At 42.3% G+C, this 17,870-nt stretch overlaps 1 protein-coding gene across 7 annotated transcripts in view; it reads right to left on the reverse strand.

Annotated features, from left to right (window-relative positions):
• Window positions 1-17,870, reverse strand: part of cobl (cordon-bleu WH2 repeat protein) — a 48,900-nt gene that overhangs the window by 30,948 nt on the left and 82 nt on the right. For 2 of the 7 annotated variants that reach the window (XM_076012462.1, XM_076012464.1), the window contains exons 1-6: window positions 17,684-17,868; window positions 17,492-17,599; window positions 5,742-5,936; window positions 3,847-4,057; window positions 1,833-2,061; window positions 531-575 (exon numbers count right to left, since the gene is read on the reverse strand). In XM_076012462.1, the coding sequence (XP_075868577.1) occupies window positions 531-575; window positions 1,833-2,061; window positions 3,847-4,057; window positions 5,742-5,936; window positions 17,492-17,520 (709 nt within the window). In that variant the 5' untranslated portion in view covers window positions 17,521-17,599; window positions 17,684-17,868. Of the gene's footprint in view, window positions 1-530; window positions 576-1,832; window positions 2,062-3,846; window positions 4,058-5,741; window positions 5,937-6,914; window positions 7,071-17,491; window positions 17,600-17,683; window position 17,870 lie in introns of those variants that run through there. The other 5 variants (XM_076012458.1, XM_076012459.1, XM_076012461.1 and 2 more) reach the window with 5 other exon arrangements.

A 17,870-nucleotide genomic window follows, 5' to 3' on the forward strand; every position in this document is an offset into this window, starting at 1 on the left:
GAACTTTATGTGTTTGTCTTTCATTAGAATATATTGTCTGCTTATATAAATTGTTATATAATTGTTAGAAATTGAGTCAGACGGCCTCAGACGAGCTTCTCCACCAGAGGGCAGTGCTGATTAAAATTTGAATCAGTTTGTTTAACCCTTATAAAAAGAAATACTTAGATAATGAAATAAAGAAAACCGAACTATAATGGAGTGTGACAGCACTGTTACTGTGAAGACAAGGAGGCAGGTAGAGTTTTCTCTAATATTCTAAAAAAAAAAAATATCTTAAAAGACTGACAAACTTAATATTGCAAAAGACAAGTCTGTAATTATCAAAAGTGGGTGTAAACAATATTTTAACAGAGTGAAGGCAAGACTGCAACGTACAACAAACGATTCTTTTCAGGTTGCTAACAAACAGGGCAGCAAGTCCAAAATCTAAAAGCAGCAGGGTTAATAAACAAGCAGCGGTGAGGCGGGCGGGTTAAAGAGCTACACTTGCATGGACTCAGTAACACGTAGGCAGACAAGACCAATACCTGAGTGGTAAAGAGCCGGGGCCGAAGCCATTTTTGGCTGGAGAACTGAAATAACATGGAAGAGTGTCAAAACACATGATACCACTCAGCATCTGACTGTGAGCAGCGAGTCCACTGTAGCTGCAGTGCCAAGGCAGAGCCACAGATGGAGCCGGTGAGGGGGGAGGGTGACCAAACAAACCTTTTTTATTGTAGAAAGTAGACCACCAAAATTATTTTTTTTTAAATCTGGAAATGGTGATATAGCCCGTCTTAACAGCAGCTGTTTGTAAACATTACACAGAGGACCGAATGCTGATAACAACAGACACCATAAACCACAAGATTTCCTTCACGATGGCGTTCAGAGACAAAGTGCACTTTGAGCACACATGCTCAAGTCACACTGCTTGACACTGGACTACGCACTGCTGTTTTCTTTGCTCCATTGCGCTGGAATTAATTCATCGCACTGCTACTGGTCGACTTTACGCGAGTTCCACCTCCTTTATTGACCATTTAGGTACAATGCGTCTTTTTGTTCCGTGTGCTGTTTAACTTTATGTACCTCATAAAAAAAAAAAAAAAAAATGTGGCCACATTCTTTTGTATTATCTCATCAGTTTATAGGTATTGCAGGACACACTACTACAGTTATCCATTTTCACCAGGTTGTCATGCAATGTTGAGCCTCTGCTGCAAGGACAGACAACACAAAATTTCTGACTATACAGTGGAAGTTTATATATTATGGCTGAATTATGTGGAGAAAGGATTGTTAAAAAAAACAAAACATGTGCCTGAGAAAACGAGAGAGAAGGCAGCTTCTTTAGAAACTGAAGCTGTGGCGTGATCCAGCCTCCACTGTGGTTAATGTAACCACTACCTGTGTCTATTTTCATAGGTTTGCAGCTTCTTGTTAGGTGCACTCAAAGTCTGTCTTCTAAATAAATAAAGTAATTAATTAATAAAGGTGCATAGTGCACAGAACAAGACTAAATAAGGAGCTGTGAATCCATTAAACAAGCTTGATTTGGTCACAATGACACGACAAAATAACCTCCTTAAACTGTGTTGTTGCAAGCAGCTCAGTCTAACGTAATAAAATCAGCATGTATCAAATGTCAAAAAAAAAAATTCAGCTACAAATTTTGGAGCATACGCAAAGACTGGAACCGATCATTCTAGCAATTGCTTAAAAAATATCGTAACTGTATCTTTTTGGAAAACCTTTATGTGATTCTATCAAGCAGAAACATTGGCCTCCACTTAAAAAGTGAGAAATGAACCAAGCAAAAGTTAAAATCAGAATTTCAACTCTACCTAGGCTCCGATTGTGCACGTAGAGCTCCTTGATGTCCAGCTCACTCAGAGACTTGTCCAGAGGTAACTCCCGACGACTGACGCTGTCCCTCAGAAGGAGGACGTGCGCGGTGTCAAAGTCACACTTCTCACAGATGACCGGCACCAGAGTCCCGAGCGGCACCGAGGGGTTGACCCGCACCACCGCCTTCTGGCTGCCGTGGTAGTTCACCATCAAACGGATGGTTTTCTAGCATGGAGAGGGAAGAACAGCAGAAAACATTCACATTAGTATTGAAAAAAAAGGAGGTGGAAAAAAAAATTGCCTTTGTGATGTTTTATCCCAGACACGTGGAAGATGGATTAGCTTTAATAAAAGTAAAGTGGCGATTAATATTCAACTTTACACATCGCGATGACAGATTTGTTTGTTTACTGTAGCAACTCAATGGCAACCATCAGAATACTCACTCGAAAGTCTAAAACCTCAGAACCAAAAGGGCAAACAATGTGAGCCAATCCTCCAATTTGTAAAACGCAAAATAAAATGAATGAATGGGATGAATAAACTATGATCAATGCATGACGTTTTGTGATTCGTTACATGTAATGTATGATGTGAGCAGGAGGACAGAGATCCAAACATGCAACCACACTCCGGTCAAGTCAGTTCAAAGTAGGTCTTTAAGTGATTGTAAAAAAAAGAAGAGCTTGAGGGATAAGAGGTAGAATAAAGATGATAATTTTGTGCGCATGTGTGTGTGTTGTAATCGCCAGGCAAACCTTGCCTATCAGTGGTTATCACTCGGTGACACGTGTCCACCTCCATAAAACCCATGAAATTGTTCCTGTAGAATTCATGAATTGGCCCTTCAGTATTGTGTCACGGCAGCTTGCATAATATTAATTAAATAATTTATTGGTCACTGAAGTGCGTCAGATATGTAAAATAAAAATTTCACAACTACATCACATTATGCGTTATCGAGGAAGCCTTTTGGAAAAACAGGGCGAGATCTGTTTTTTGTTCCAGGGGATGGAATAAGTGAATCGCATCGAGACTGGAAGCCTGCGAGGGTGACGCAACAGGAAAGAGGGGCGGCTGACTGACGGCGCTGTCTGTCTGAAACGGTGTCGGTCTCTGGCCCGGAGGCAGGCGGGGGTCAAAGGCGGAGAGCAGCCACTGAGCCCCGAGGAGAGCACGAGAAATAATGCATGGTAACGTAAGGTAAGGTCCCTCATCAAATATTCAAACAGCAGGAGAAGAGGCAGAGCACACAGGAGGGGAGAGAGAGCGGAGTTAAAGGGTTTCCCAGATGACTGCAAAAGAAGGAGGGGTCTCACTCGGACTGAAAGCTCAAACAAGGGACTCAGGTGTCACGGGTTGCCAGTTTGAGACTCAGTTTAATGGCGTCCTACCTTGGCATGAGCCCTTGCTGGTTTTACTGGCCGTGTTATCTGCCAGCCATTGTAGGTAGAAAATATTGAGAGGGGAGGGACGGACATTGCACAGGGCATCAGGTTATACACACGCACTCACACACGCACGCTACTGGCACATGTGGAGCATCAAGATGGCATATCTTTAGTAGACTTCTTTGTTATATAATCCATTTCGAAACACAACGAAGCATCAACGCAGGAATTGACTTTGGAAAAAAAACAATTATTTGCAATTATTTTTTTGTATTGTTTGCTGTATGTTTTAGTGCTCATGCAGCAGCATAGCATCTCAATTTGGGATCAATAACCCAAAGCCCCTTTCTGGCTCTTAATCACCTTTTCCCTATTATTTTTGGAATTTATGCAAATATGCATAAGGTATTTAGGAGTGTAGCCTTATGCACCGTTTGCACGTACAGGCACTTTGTTATGTATTAGTATCTTGACAGTGACTCAGGGAAACGCATAAGAACTTCAATGTACCTGTTTTAACCCGTTTTTAACTTGAAGAAACGACAATAAATTCCTAATCTAATCTAATCTAATCAATAAAGTACATCTATTCTATTCTATTCTATCGAGAGTCGCTCACCTCCGGCACTTTAGGCGCGGGCCTGTGCGCCACCTTCTCCTCTGAGACCTTCTCCTTGATGTGGACACTGGCCACGTCCAGGGAGCCCAGCAGCGCGTTGGGCTTGAACGCCAGGGCGCGGCCCTCGGGCGACACCAGCTCCAGGGTGTGCAGCGCGGGGTTGAGGTGGTGGCGGCCGCACAGCTCCACCAGCAGGTCCATCAGCGCCTTGCTGGGGTGGCGAGCGAGAGATAGAGACACACAGGGGGAGAGAGAGCGAGAGAGAGAGAGAGAATGGTGGGGGGGAAAGTGAAAGGGAGGAGGGAGGGACAGGAGAAAAACCAAACAAGAGAGGTAGAAGACAAAAGGTGAAGAAACGGGTGTAGGAGGTGAGATAAGGTTACTTAGGCAGCTCATTTCAAGGGGCTGCGATCAGAGAGATACAGGGATATAGTGTGACATTTTTGTTTCACATGAAGATAGATCTTGCAAGAGAGTTAAAAAAAAAAAAACAACAACCAAAAAACAGAAATACAGACAGGAGGAGCCACCTGTCTTGGCAAATATATCATATCACACACAAAGCCTTTATCTATGAAATAATATTTTTCAATGTAAAGTAACAGGTATATTAATTCACGATTTTAAGGTTATATGCTACGGAAGCGTATTGCATTCACTTGGCAAATAAAAAATAAAAATCTGTTTTTCAGTGTAATTATTTCTGTTTTTCGTGCTCATTTTTTTCCGCCCTGTTTTTCGTGGAAATTTTTTTCCGCCCTGTTTTTATTTTTATTTTGAAATCCCGCGAGAAAACACTAGACAGGTGACTCTACAGCATGGATGTGCTCTACGGTGGTGACACGTAGCCAGTCTGAATGCACTTCAAATACATCATTTTGTATCCATGGAGCATGCCATATTTATCCAATTGATCCCAGAGAAACATTGCGATGTCGAGAATATCTGAATGGGCTTTCCTTCCAAACAACCGCAAAGTCCTCAGATGCCTACGTAAAGTTGATAAACTGATTGTAATGCCATCTATGTCACTTAAAGACAGGACTATTTCCCAGTGTCTTAAACCCATGTCAAAATAGAATTTGATTGAACTGAACGAGCTGGCCATGTTTGCTTCCATTATACTGGTTTCTGGGTTCAGCCAAATCGGATGGTGGACACATGGATGCGGTCATGACCACTGAAACGATCATTTGTGGCCACCAATATAGTGTTATACCATTACTACTATTGCTACTAATAGGCTAAGTCTGGTGTGTCCCCAGAATACAAAAAAGTCATCACGCAAGTCGGCAACTTTCCCTTTGCCGTTATATCGGGGGAACAAAATACTACTTGAGCTTTTCTAAGCATTTACCCACCAAAATTAAACCATTTTACATGTGGACAATCTAGAAGTGTCACTCTAATTGATTGTTTTGCAATTTGCAGCCACATAGCGGCGGGATGCTAATATAATTTCACATTAGCTTGACGGCAGCAGCCCGCAGAACAAGTGCGCTCCCCATTAATGAGTCAAGAAAAATCAAAGAGACCCCGTGGCCTCCAGTTTGTCTGTGGCTGTTAAAAGACCAGGACGGAGGAAGGAAAAGGCCAGATTTCTGTCCCAGGGGAAGAAGCTCAACTGGGACGGAGAGCATTAGCTGGTTATCCGTCATCCGTCAGCGATGAGGACAATGCTTGTGTTGATGTCGTGGCAGACACCCCGACACGAGGCCCCACTCGCTCAGGGACCAAAAACAGAGCCAGAGACAACAATGCAAACGTCTGAGTGAAGATCAGTCAGGGACACGCCGATCAAAAGACGCTGTCGTTTCTGACTTTCTGAGGAACTTTGTCAGTGAACTACTCAGGAAAAAAAGAATTGCGCTTGTGTGCCGTCTGCGTCCTTTCACCTGCCATCCTCGGTTACCGACGTCTTGTATCCCCCTGGCAGGCTCAGCTGTAAATCCACGGCAGGCCTCAATATGTTCTCCTTGGCATCCGTGCCGCTCACCCCTCCCCCACCCGGCGCTGAGTTCCTGAAGATTTGCCGTGGGGCAGGTTGAGGGGCTTGTGGAGGAGGTGGGGCACGCGCCTTCATTCTCCTCCTGAAAAGTTAGAAAAACAAAAACAACAACAATAAAAAATATGATTTACAGCTGTTGGGGTTTTTTTTTTCCGTTTCACAAAGTTATCCGCTACCCTTCATTCTGCTTACTCAGGATGAGCCACCGGCATTCACTCTGTTCACAGCTTGACAAGCAAATGAACACAACTTACTGCCAGCACCTGAACATCAGCCTGAATACTGATGACTTTTTTCTTGATCTCCGCTCATGGCTAAGCAACGTTTCATTTTGGTTGCGTAACAGCCTGAACGAAAAACATGTTTCGTTCTTCGTTTATTATCGTTATTTGTTTATTATCTTTATTAATTATTAATCAATTAATCGACTCAAATACTTAATTACAATTTTCCTGAATCAACGCTCCTTTTCCAAAATGGAATTAATTCTGCTGTGGCGTGGCCGACACACAACACACACAGCTTATTGTGACACACGCGTGTCAGTGACAAAGTTCTTAATCTCCGTGTCCAGATTGGACAGCTGATACCTAATGATACAGATTGGGTGAGTACAGATGGGCCTGAGGTGTTTTGGCTTGGGTGGATCGCGCTTGCATAATCCAGTCTGACCACAACAGCACTGCGAACGCCATAAAATGACAGATAAGACTGAAAAGCTTTCACAGTTTGGGTGTGGACTCGATGGGTGACGAGGACGTGACAACAACAAGATGCAGCTATCTCCACGTTTGACCTTGGCTTCACATAACCTGCATTTGGCTCGACGGGGACGGCGCAGCGTTAACAATCTGTTCTGCCAGCAAAGACGAAAGTCTGTCGTAAACATCACCACAGCTGCATCTGTGCAATAAATACATTGGAGTGGAGAACACGCTTGCATCGTTGCACAGCAAACTAATGGTTTCAAACTTTTAAACCACTGTCTAAGCCCTAGACAATACAAGCAGTTGTTTTGATAGTTTAAAAAATGAATACAAAATCACATCTGAACACCGACCTTGTGTGGGTTCAGTCCTCCCAAACAGCTGGATGCCAGTCTGCCTCCAATTCCAGCCTGAAGATCTAAACAGCGAGAGGAACGTGCGCTCGCCCCGGCGCTGTAGAAACCTTTGAAGGTTGTCAGCACGAGTGGTGGGCAAAGTTAGCACGCACATGAAAATATTGGACTCTAACCTGACTGGAGTTAACCGTTAACAGGTAGCCGGGACTCGGACTCACCCACGGTGTCATTGACTCATGATGCAATGCTGTGTGTTTGCCAGCAGAGGCATCGCAGCGCTGACTCTGCCAGCCTGCTGCTCAAACCTCTGACTGCTTGGGATTCTAACGGGAGCTGCGGTGCAGTCGCAGATCAGCGCCGCGATAACAAATACTCGGACCAATAGTGTGTTTCAAGGCACACGGCAGATTTATTTATTTATTTATTTATTTATTTATGTATTCATTCCAATCAAGTGATTGGAAAGGAGCAGGGTGAAGAAAACGTATAATACCTGCTCCTTTCTTCAAACATTGAACTGCTTACATCAGATAACTTGCCGTCATCAAAGACAAACAGACAAAAAAACAAAACAAAATAAATCCAAAATCCATAAGGAGTTATTTCATCACATGGTTCTATATAACTATCCTATTCCATCTACAATTGTCATCCAGTGATACGAAAACAAATAACCTTACTTACGTAAAACAGAGACATTTTTAGACATCTTATTTTGTATATAAGCCACATGAGGTTTCATTTTCATTTGAAAAGGGAAATGGGAGATAAATATTTTAGACTGCCGGTGGAGTTGTTTTCTTGTGTTTTCGGAGGCAAACGAGAGTGATGTGGAGCGTCGGAACTGGGCCACAGCCTGCAATTGCACAGGCTGCCAGTATCCTTCTCTCCCTTTCTCTGCTTCGCCACAACATGTCACTCTGCCTCACCCCGTCCCCGCTCTTGGACACACACAAAGAATCCTTTCGGGGAGAAGGGGGAAAAAAAACAAAAAAACTTTGTCTCCCACAGGGTTCGAATAAGTGAGTGCAAACCGAGACAGAGAGAAAGAGGAGTAATAGAGTGCTTGCACTGGGTGGCAGTAAGCGCTGGCCTTCAGCAGGGACAGAGTTACTTACACACACACACACACACACACACACACACACACACACACACACACACACACACACACACACACACACACACACACACACACACACACACACACAGGTTACTAATGGATCGTCAGAGCCACTCAGCACTTCTCCCTTGACTAAACAGCACTAAGAAAAAGGAACCTGTTGCTTTTATCATTTCATTGGAATCAGACTGTGAGACGTTGCGGACGCTGCCAAAAGGACGCAATGGTGTTGATGTCACGATAACAATATACAACAATAGCATGGTGTAGAATGTGGGTTTTGATTTTGCATTTGAATAAATGGGGCTGTTGTCTCCTTGAATCATCTACCAAACACACAAAATCTGCAAAACTTTTACCATTTTTCTGAATTTTATGACTTTACTCATATCTTGTCAATGATTCCTTGCAATCGTTCACATTCCAGTTCACTGACTCACAGCCTTGTGTAAACACAATCAAAACAAGACCAGAGTCTTTCACCTAATTAAAGTCTAAAACCTTACTTATTGATACATATTTGATGACATATTTTTCAAATGAAATCATGACACGAGTGAAAAAAGAAATCCTTCCAATCAGTTCTGTGGTAAATAATTCACCCACATAAAGATAAGGGATGATGGTGCATGGAGAGTAAAAATGTGGTATGTGGTATTGATGTTTATCATTACATAAAGACAAGGGATGATGGTGCATGGAGAGTAAAAATGTGGTCTGTGGTATTGATGTTTATCATTAACCAAATGGTTGGAGACGATTTAAACTAGACATATCTGAAAAACAAGTCACCCAAGAGTCCAGGGTCACTTTTGGTAAATACAATAGAGTATTGGTGAGTGTAACAGCTGACTTTTAACAACAGCAACAGCTGTTGCTATTAATCGTTTGAGCCGTTACTCAGTCCAACTAGCAGTCAATGTTCTATAGGTCCTTAAACAGATTAGTCTTTGTAGCCGCATGCCCATTACTGTATGTGCTGCCCGGTCCTGTCAGGTCCCCTCAAAAAAAACTGCACTGCATTTCAGTTTATTAGCGGCCGAGATGCTGCTACGTAGCACGCAATGAAAAAGTTAATGTCTATGTTGAAGGAGAGAAAGGAATAGAAAATGTTTGACAGGATATTAAAACATCCCTTGCTGATGGAATCATTGGTCTGTATTGGCATTGGCAGAAAACCAAAAGCAGAAAGTATTTCTAAATTCTTTGTTTTACGTCATAGCCACGTCGAAACATTCAACGGACTTATCGCACTTCGCAACCGCTTTTGTAATATCATGCAGCTCCTACTGCATGTCGAAACTGCAAACGCACAAAAGTATAGTCCTGCAGAAAGGATACAGGCTGAATGTATTTACAATGGAATTGCGTCACAGTGCAAAACCTACTCACACTGAATACTGAATCCTTTAACTGTGAAATCTACACTGACGATGTAGGGACATGACAAACAAATGGGCCTCATCTTAGGAAAAATCACCATTAGAATAATGAAAGTGTCATTAACAGAGACTAACAGAGCTACAAACGTCATCAAGTTGACCAGGAAGTCAGACACTGGAGATAGAGACAGACCGTGTCCCCACCCGTAAGAGGTGACACACAGAATTACTGAAACAATGAGCCATTATGCTTTAATGAAGGCAACCAAGTGAGCCAGATTAATTGGCCAAAAAAAGAGAGAGCCCTGATTGGCCCACATTCATGATGATAGACAATATATTCTGGGAAAATTGGAAGCTGTTTAAATTGGGAGGGTTGAACTTGGCATAATGAAACAGTACCAGTTGGCGTATTTGAAGTGTTGCCGTTAATACATATTCCGTATGTGTTCATACATAGTTGCACTCTGTAAATAGTAATGAAAATGAAAGAAAAACCATTAAATCTCAAGTATCAAACTTTCGACTGGTGGTGTACATGTCAATCTTCAGTGAGCAAGTTGTGTTTACTGTGTTTACTGTGCTCAACTCGTGATGACTGCATTCATCAGGAGGCCGGCAGGGAGCGGGCACCTCGACAGAGCAGGCGCGTTTATCCCTGAGTGCCACTTGTAGAACACACCCACTGACTCAAAAACACACAAGCGCACATTAGGTCCCACTTGGCAGCGCACACAGTGGAGTCTTGACATCCTGTAACACATCCCGTGTGCTGAGAATAATCCCGGACCTTCGAAGCCACTGCCCTCCCATTCACATGCCCCGTCCTGTTACGTTAGCCAGCATACCCCTCGGGTGTGATTGCGTCTCCATGGAGACCTATTTTTACCCCCCACTTGACTGCAGATGAGCGCAGCCTCTCGGTTTGGGCAGCAGCTGCGGCAGGTTTTCGGGCGTACGCACAAAAGGGGAAGTTCGGCGGAGGCGGAGGAGCGGGTGATAAACAGACACCGATGGCAGGGAAGGAGCGAATGTGTTAGGACGAAAAAAAAGAAGCGAGCAACAACAGGGAGTGACAGGAGAGCGGCAAAGAATGTGTTTGCAGTTGCTACGGGCGCGGGCTGCTACTTCAAGCATACGCCTTGATGCTCATATTACCGAGCACGGATGCGGTTAGAGAGCCCCGCCTTGCCGCGGCGGTAATGTGGCCTAAACTCCTAATACAACATGTACGCAACAGTAATATAAAGTTTGGACAGATACTTCTGATTTAATGGTTCATTTGCATGACTATTTACAATGTAGATTGACACTCAAGACATCAAAACTATGTATGAATGAACACATATGGAATGTGTATTAAACAAAAAAGTGTGAGAAAACTCAAACAAGTTTTATATTTTAGATGATTTAGAATAGCCACCCCTCATATAAAATATATATAACATGACATACTTGGGTAGTTAGTTAGGTTTTTTTTTTTGCCACAATAATCCACATATCTTGGTCACATAGTTGATGTCTTTAGTTTGTATCTGTGTAGAAAGATAAAGAAGAAATAGGTGTGTATATATTTATATCTATATCTAGATATACAGTATCTCTCTCTCTCTCCCTCTATGTATATATATATATATATATATATATATATATATATATATATATATACATATATATATATATATATACACATATATATAATGCATATCAGCCTCAAAAATAGATTTGTGTTCTTAAAATCAAATAAAAATGTGTTTTAATGTGTTGTTTTTTTTCAATAACTGCTGACAAATTTCATATTTGAAGGAAAATTAAGAACTGCGGCGTTTCAGAATAATCTAATGGGAAAAAGTATAAAACCTGATAAACAACATCACAAGCTCATTTGAATCTGTTCCACAGCAGTGGAGACTGAGTAACTAATGACCCTTGGGAGATAAGAGACAAACACTCCTCGGCTGCTAAATGAATTTGTACACATTGGGATCAATTAGTGGGTCTGGACTCAACGCAAACTGTTTTTCCTCAAGTGTTTATATTCAGGGTGTAAAGTGATAAAACCAAGCATTACTCTGTATCAGATGATGTTGAAAGTAAAATGAATGAGGGTAACGCTTGTAATCTTGGTTTTGAGAGCAATTAGCAGATTCCCCTATTGAATGCAATAGCCAACCTTGGGATTGTGTATTCTGCGAAGGGCCAGCCGGATGCAGGGTGCAGAACTCACCTGGAGGTGCAGAACGAAGCTTCCCTGACCCTCACCCAAAACACTCATCTGTTTTCTAGCCTTCTCTCGAGGCTTCAGCCTCAACTATTTTCTTTGTTGTGACATTGGAACTGCGCCGCTTGAGTCCCTGGCAAGGTGTTTTTTGGACAGGGCCTTTTCAACAGCACCGTCCTCAGGCAGAGCGACCGGTCACCAAGCAACACTTGTGCTTTTGGCAGCAAAGACTCTCTTTCCAGGAGTGGCGAGAGTGAAGAAGTCCAAGTGGCAAAATCAGACGTAATGTTGCTGTGAAACAGCGCCTTCACTGTGGTGCCCCACAACTGTTGCTCGCCCACCTGTTGCAAAGATGTGTTGCCAAGCTCCAGCTGGAGCAGCTGGGCTCTGTTCTGCCACAGAATCAACTTCCAAGTCCGAGCTGAGAAACGACCAAACCATCAGCTCGAGGTTCCCAGTAGTGAGTTGTTGTGCCATGAACACTGTTTTGTAAGAAATGCACCTGAACAAGAATGTATGTGAAGGATTTGACTTTGCGTTGCCTGATTGTACAAATAAATCTACTTTGCCTTCCGTCTTCGAACATGACAAGGAGGAGCTTTTCCCCCAAAAATTCCAGTAGCGGGCTGACAACCACTCCTGACTCTTGCCATCATGTTTTCCACTTGTGATCTGTGACATTTGCGCTTTAACATCTTTGATAAATTTATCTTGGAAAATGTCTCATCTAAAAATGACAGGAGACACTTACTCACCTCCCGTCTGAAACGATGGGGGGAAAACCTGCGTAACCTTTCTGCAGACTCATTCATCTCAAGTCAAGTCAACAATCAAAGGTTTCATTTTAAAGATTGTATTTTTATTTCATTTTTTTACTGAGTCTCGAGTGGAGCAGCTCATTATTGATGTAGACAGCGATATATTTAGCCCTCTGTATACAAAAACGCCAAGACCACTGATCTTATTTCTTTGAGCTTCCGCAAGTTTGAAAGGGAATAAAAGCAAGGATGGTCTCAAATGGGGAACAAACACCTGTACTCCATGGACTTACTGAAATGTCCTCAACTAACTTTTGCACTCTTTGCACATTTAGACTTCAGATATAACTAATAAAAAATAAAGGACAAGAGAAGACCCGACATCAATGTGTTTTCTAAACATCACTGCTCCACAAGTATTTCAATTATATTACACTTTTTGGGTGTGGTTTGTTTTTTGTTTCTTTTGCTTTTGCACGTGGGCGTGTACGTTTAATTGTGTGTGTCAGGCTTGCGATAAGAAATGTTTGTGTCAACTCTCAGATGACCAAAAGTCTCAAAGGTGAGGAGAGAAACAAGAGCAAATCTGATGGGTGTAGTCCAAAACAAGGGGAGGAGAGAGAGACGGAATGCAGGAACCTAACAGCAGGAAATGATAATTAGTCGGCTGTCCAGTCGGCAAGCTGGGAGTTTAATCCTCCTGCTGTGGGGACGGAAGGAAAAACAGATACAGTCAGTGTGTGTGGGGAGGGCGGGCATACACAGGGTATTGGGACCCTTTGAAAAAAAAAAAAAAAACAAGAAAGAAATTACAGAAAGAAAGTCACTGTTGTAAAAAAAAAGAAAACCATTGCGTGCCTCTGCTAACCAGTATGATCCACATGAGATGAAATCCAATGAAGACATCATTAAGCTAAGTAACACTGTGTAACTGAAAAGTTGTTTCTATACCACATACCACATCTGGTATGTGGCACTGTATGCTGAATGCACTGGCAAAGGAAATGTATCTTTTTTTTCCTAGAAGAAAACTTTTCAAGGATATAATTTGGCAACATCTCAAAAATAATATCAGATTTTTGCTGATATGGTCAGTATTCACTTTGAGGCACTTGCCTCAACTCAATCACATGCTGTACATGTAAACAGGTCCAGAACGGAATTTTTGAGGGGGAACCGCAGAAAAGGAGGGTGACCTGATTTGTTTGGCTATTTGAAAAACAAATAGTAAATCAAATCAGATCACACTCATTCACATTGGCTGTATCTGGCAGTATCACAGCTATGGCCTGCCAGCAGGTGTTAGAGGAGTCTGCCCAATCACTTACAGTATGCCGCCTATCTGTCTTCCTCCATGACAAACCCACATACCGCAGTGACTAACATGTGAGCGCAGGCTTCCAGAAATAAATGGTGAGTCCACAACAACTGCCCACTAATAAGACATTGAAGATACTAAAGACTGATGCACAAGCATTATTATTATTATTATTATCATTATTATTATTATTGTTACTATCTGTTCAGTGCCTTATGAGATAGACAGGGGGATCGAGGTCAGCAAGCAGCAGACGACGAGGCTGATTATGTTGAGGGGTCCTCTCAGTACAACAGTCTATAAATACAGCTGGTCTCCGTGGATCAAATGTCTCCACAGTATATTCCCTTTGAGGTAAAAATAAATAATTAAATAAATCCAGAGCCAGTACTAAAGACCAAGAACTGTTGGATTTGAACCAGCTGCATCAAATTTTTGAGCAAATTCCGACTGGCAACACTAATCAAACATTAAGAGAAACTGGAAAACAGATATACTGGACATTTATTTAAGCCACAGCTTAAACCGCTGAACATACAGAGGCGGCCCAATTATCACAGAAAAAAGGAAAGAATGTTTGACAACCACCAGTTTCATTAATCAGACTTGCACTCATGTGTACTCAGTCCTATTAAAATCACAAAGTCAAGGATTTACTAAAAGCTTTGGAACAAGCAGCTTTGGAGTCACTGTGTACCTTGTTCAAGTGGGCTGCAGCCATGGGAGCACTGCGGCCACAGCCTCGTAAATTCTCAAATGAGTTGCAGATAGTGTATTGCCCCTCCAACTCAAGTTGTCTATCACCTATCTTAGTTTGCATAAGTTATATTCAACCCATCGTAAAAGAATAAAAAAAGAAATCCATTTGAAAAAATAAACCCTTGCTACCCAGATGTGGCCGCAGATGCCAAGCATTTTCCTCCTTGGAATAAGAGAATACGGAATAACCTTTAAATAAGAGGGGAAAAGAAAAGAGAAGTGTGTTTCTTGGTCTGGTGGTGCTGAGTCAGTGACCGCACAAACCTTGAAAATCTAAAAAAACTCCATTTTGGAAACGGATTTAGAAGCTTACGTACATCAGTGGGAAATAGAAGAGTACTAAGTATATCTTAGGAAACTGTATGTGGCATTTGAACACCGCGCAAAGCCAGAGCCTGACATTTTACTCTGGAAGGCACGACGGTGAATGAGGGAACACTGCAGCCAGGAGGGGTGTTGCCGTTTCCACATACAGCACTTCTGTTCGCGCACCATCGGGAGCCAATAGTTGCGTCCGGGTTTGTTATGAAGATCGACAGACAATTATTTGTCATTTGAAAAGGTGTTCATGTGAGGAATATGCCAGTCTAGTTTCTGCTGGGGGTGTTTGACACAGTGCAAGAAACAACGCTAGCACTGACAGCACATGCAAATGACGAGAGGACTGCCAAGTTTTGAATTTCTTTTATCTTAAAGTAGCCCTTTGAAGATAAAATCCAGATTTTAAACAAATCATTGAACAATAAAGGGAAATAAATGGATCGGCCTCACAGCAGGGCGATGATTACGATTATGACTGAACTCCACCCATTGTGTCCCACTTCCTTAGAGCCCTTCAATAGGATCAAGAGTCTAGGGATCTAAAGAGAACTTGTATATTCACAGCAAAGCAGTCTGCTTCCTCTTTTCTATTGTGGCATTTTTATTCATCACCACAGAAACATGCCACTGAACCACACTAACAAATAAATGGAAAAACACATCGCATCTGGGATAAAACCCCGGAGGCCACTGAAGGCTCTTTATCAAGATAAAACTGTTTATTATTGTAATTTATTTATCTATTTTTTTACTTTTTTTAACAGCTCAAAACAAATGTTCAGCACAGGCTGCCTTTTCACTGCCGTCCATGAACACACTCTTGCTCAGGTGCTTAACACTCGTGCGCAGCGGGCTGTGCAGCAGTGAAGAGGCTACGCTCTCTGTGATGACGACAGTAAGAGCACAACACAAAGAGAGTTGTCAAGGGAATTTATATGAACTCAAATGTCAAATACTGAGTGGATGAAGAGGCAGTCTGACTCCCTGACACCTTAATGCTGTGACCCGGACTACTTTGTAATTTGACTAAAAAGCTTCCGGGGGTCTGAAATTACTGTGTTTGAGGGTATCTGGTAACAATTGCTCGAAAGATCAGAGAACAAGACTCAACCTTTATTTAGCCCCATTTGAGTCGTTTTCAAACAGTCTCGCAAATGTGGTTTCTACTGAGGAACACCCATGTTTGACTGCGCAGTTGCGAGAGATTTTACAGTTGAGACATTGCTACGCAACAACAGCACAGCAGAAAGCTAACTTCCACAACAATGACAGCAGGGTCAATAATTTCACACAAGACACATGGTCTGATGACGTGCTCAGCGACATGTGGCTCTACGGTGCACGGTTATTACCATAACTACCACCCAAGTAGCGCATAATAACACAGGCTGCAAGTGCTAGACTGAAAATATACACAAGAGGTAAAAAAAAAAAAAAGAAAAAAAAAGGACTTCTTATGAAAAAAAGAAAAGAAAGAGAAAATCATACATTAAAAGAAGTCATTTTAGGATTGACACTAAAATAGCTCATATCTGTATGTTGCCATTGCACTATTGTACATTCATAAACAGTGACCTTATAACTATAGGGAAAAACAAACTAAATCAGTTTATGAAAGAGTTGAAGAGTAAGTCCATGACATTGTGATAACTAGTGGGAATACCTCACTGCATTTTAAAGAAGTGAAATACCTTACGACCCATGACAATCCTGAATAGACCTTTCAACAGCAGCCATGGATCCAATGGCCCGAAGTTACAAATGATATTAATACACTATGTTAGAGATTCTCTCCATTTAGCTTGACTCAGCCATGAAACAACAGGCAAAAAGGGTGACCCTTGACCCTTACTGACCTTCATTGGAAACGCCAGTGTTAACTCAACTCTTTCCTGCCCAAACGGCTGTTGACAACTAGCTGCATTGATAAAGGAGATGCGACAAGAGGGAGACAAGACTAGCAATGCATGGCTGTGAAACTAAAAATCCAGCAAACACAGACTCATCCTGATGTCCCGCAGTAACAGCTCGACACTCCAGCATTCCAAATGTACACTCTATGAAGAGGCTGTTTGTCTATTTGGGTGGCTGGGGGTTTCTTATTGACTAGTTACTGCCCTAATCACGAGTAAGCAAGAGCCACTAACCACAACCCTTCCCATTGTGCCTGCCTTTACGAGGATGACAACAGACGCTGCAAACAACGCATGGGAACTAAAACAACTGAAACCTGCCGGCCTCACGTTCAAATACACCCACATCCACACGCACACGCACACAAGGGCACTGTGCTCTGTTTATTCTTATTGTTGATGTGGCTGCTGGAACTCTCTCTCTCTGCGAGGTCATTGACGACTGAGCCCCCCCAAAAAAACAAAAACAAAAAAACAAACCGCTTTTCCAGTGGCTCCTAGCTGTCCCCCAATAGACACTCGCCGCATTTGCCACCATTCAAATGAATACAAGTCCAATCAGCCATCAGAGATCCCCCCCCCCCAAAAAAAAAATAAAAAAAAATAAAATAAAATTAGAGAACCGCACCCGCAAAACACACGTTAAAACTGTAAATACAGCTTGCGAAATAATTCATGAGTTTCACGCATCTCGAATGACAGCATGTCGACATTCGGTCGGTTCGCAACACTTAATTTGAAACTGTTCGATTTGCGTTTGCTTTTCAAGGACTTCTTACCCCGTTGGCGGTTTCGAGGACTCGGTCATTGCAGTGATTAGCTCCGATATCCAAGTTCAGATGGCAGCGGTCCACACTCGGTATATTCCCATTGAAGAGACGACTCACCTACGAGTCAATATACTGACATTAAATCCCAATCCCGACGGACTACGACTAAAACAAACAAACAAAAAAAACAAACGCCTTTACTTTTGCAGCAGGTGGGAGAATAACAAGTTCACGTTTTCCGTCGCAGGTTAAACAAGTGCGCTGGGATCATGACAGTCCCCGCTTGCACTGAAGCAGAACGCTGACCGCGACACAACACATGGTCAGCAAGGACATTTAAAAAATAATAAAAATAATAATAATAATAATTCAACCCGGGTTGATTTAA

Source organism: Nelusetta ayraudi, unplaced genomic scaffold, assembly GCF_046127955.1.
Source record: "Nelusetta ayraudi isolate G7.1 ecotype Tasmania unplaced genomic scaffold, CSIRO-AGI_Nayr_v1 ptg000136l, whole genome shotgun sequence".
NCBI lineage: Eukaryota > Metazoa > Chordata > Actinopteri > Tetraodontiformes > Monacanthidae > Nelusetta > Nelusetta ayraudi.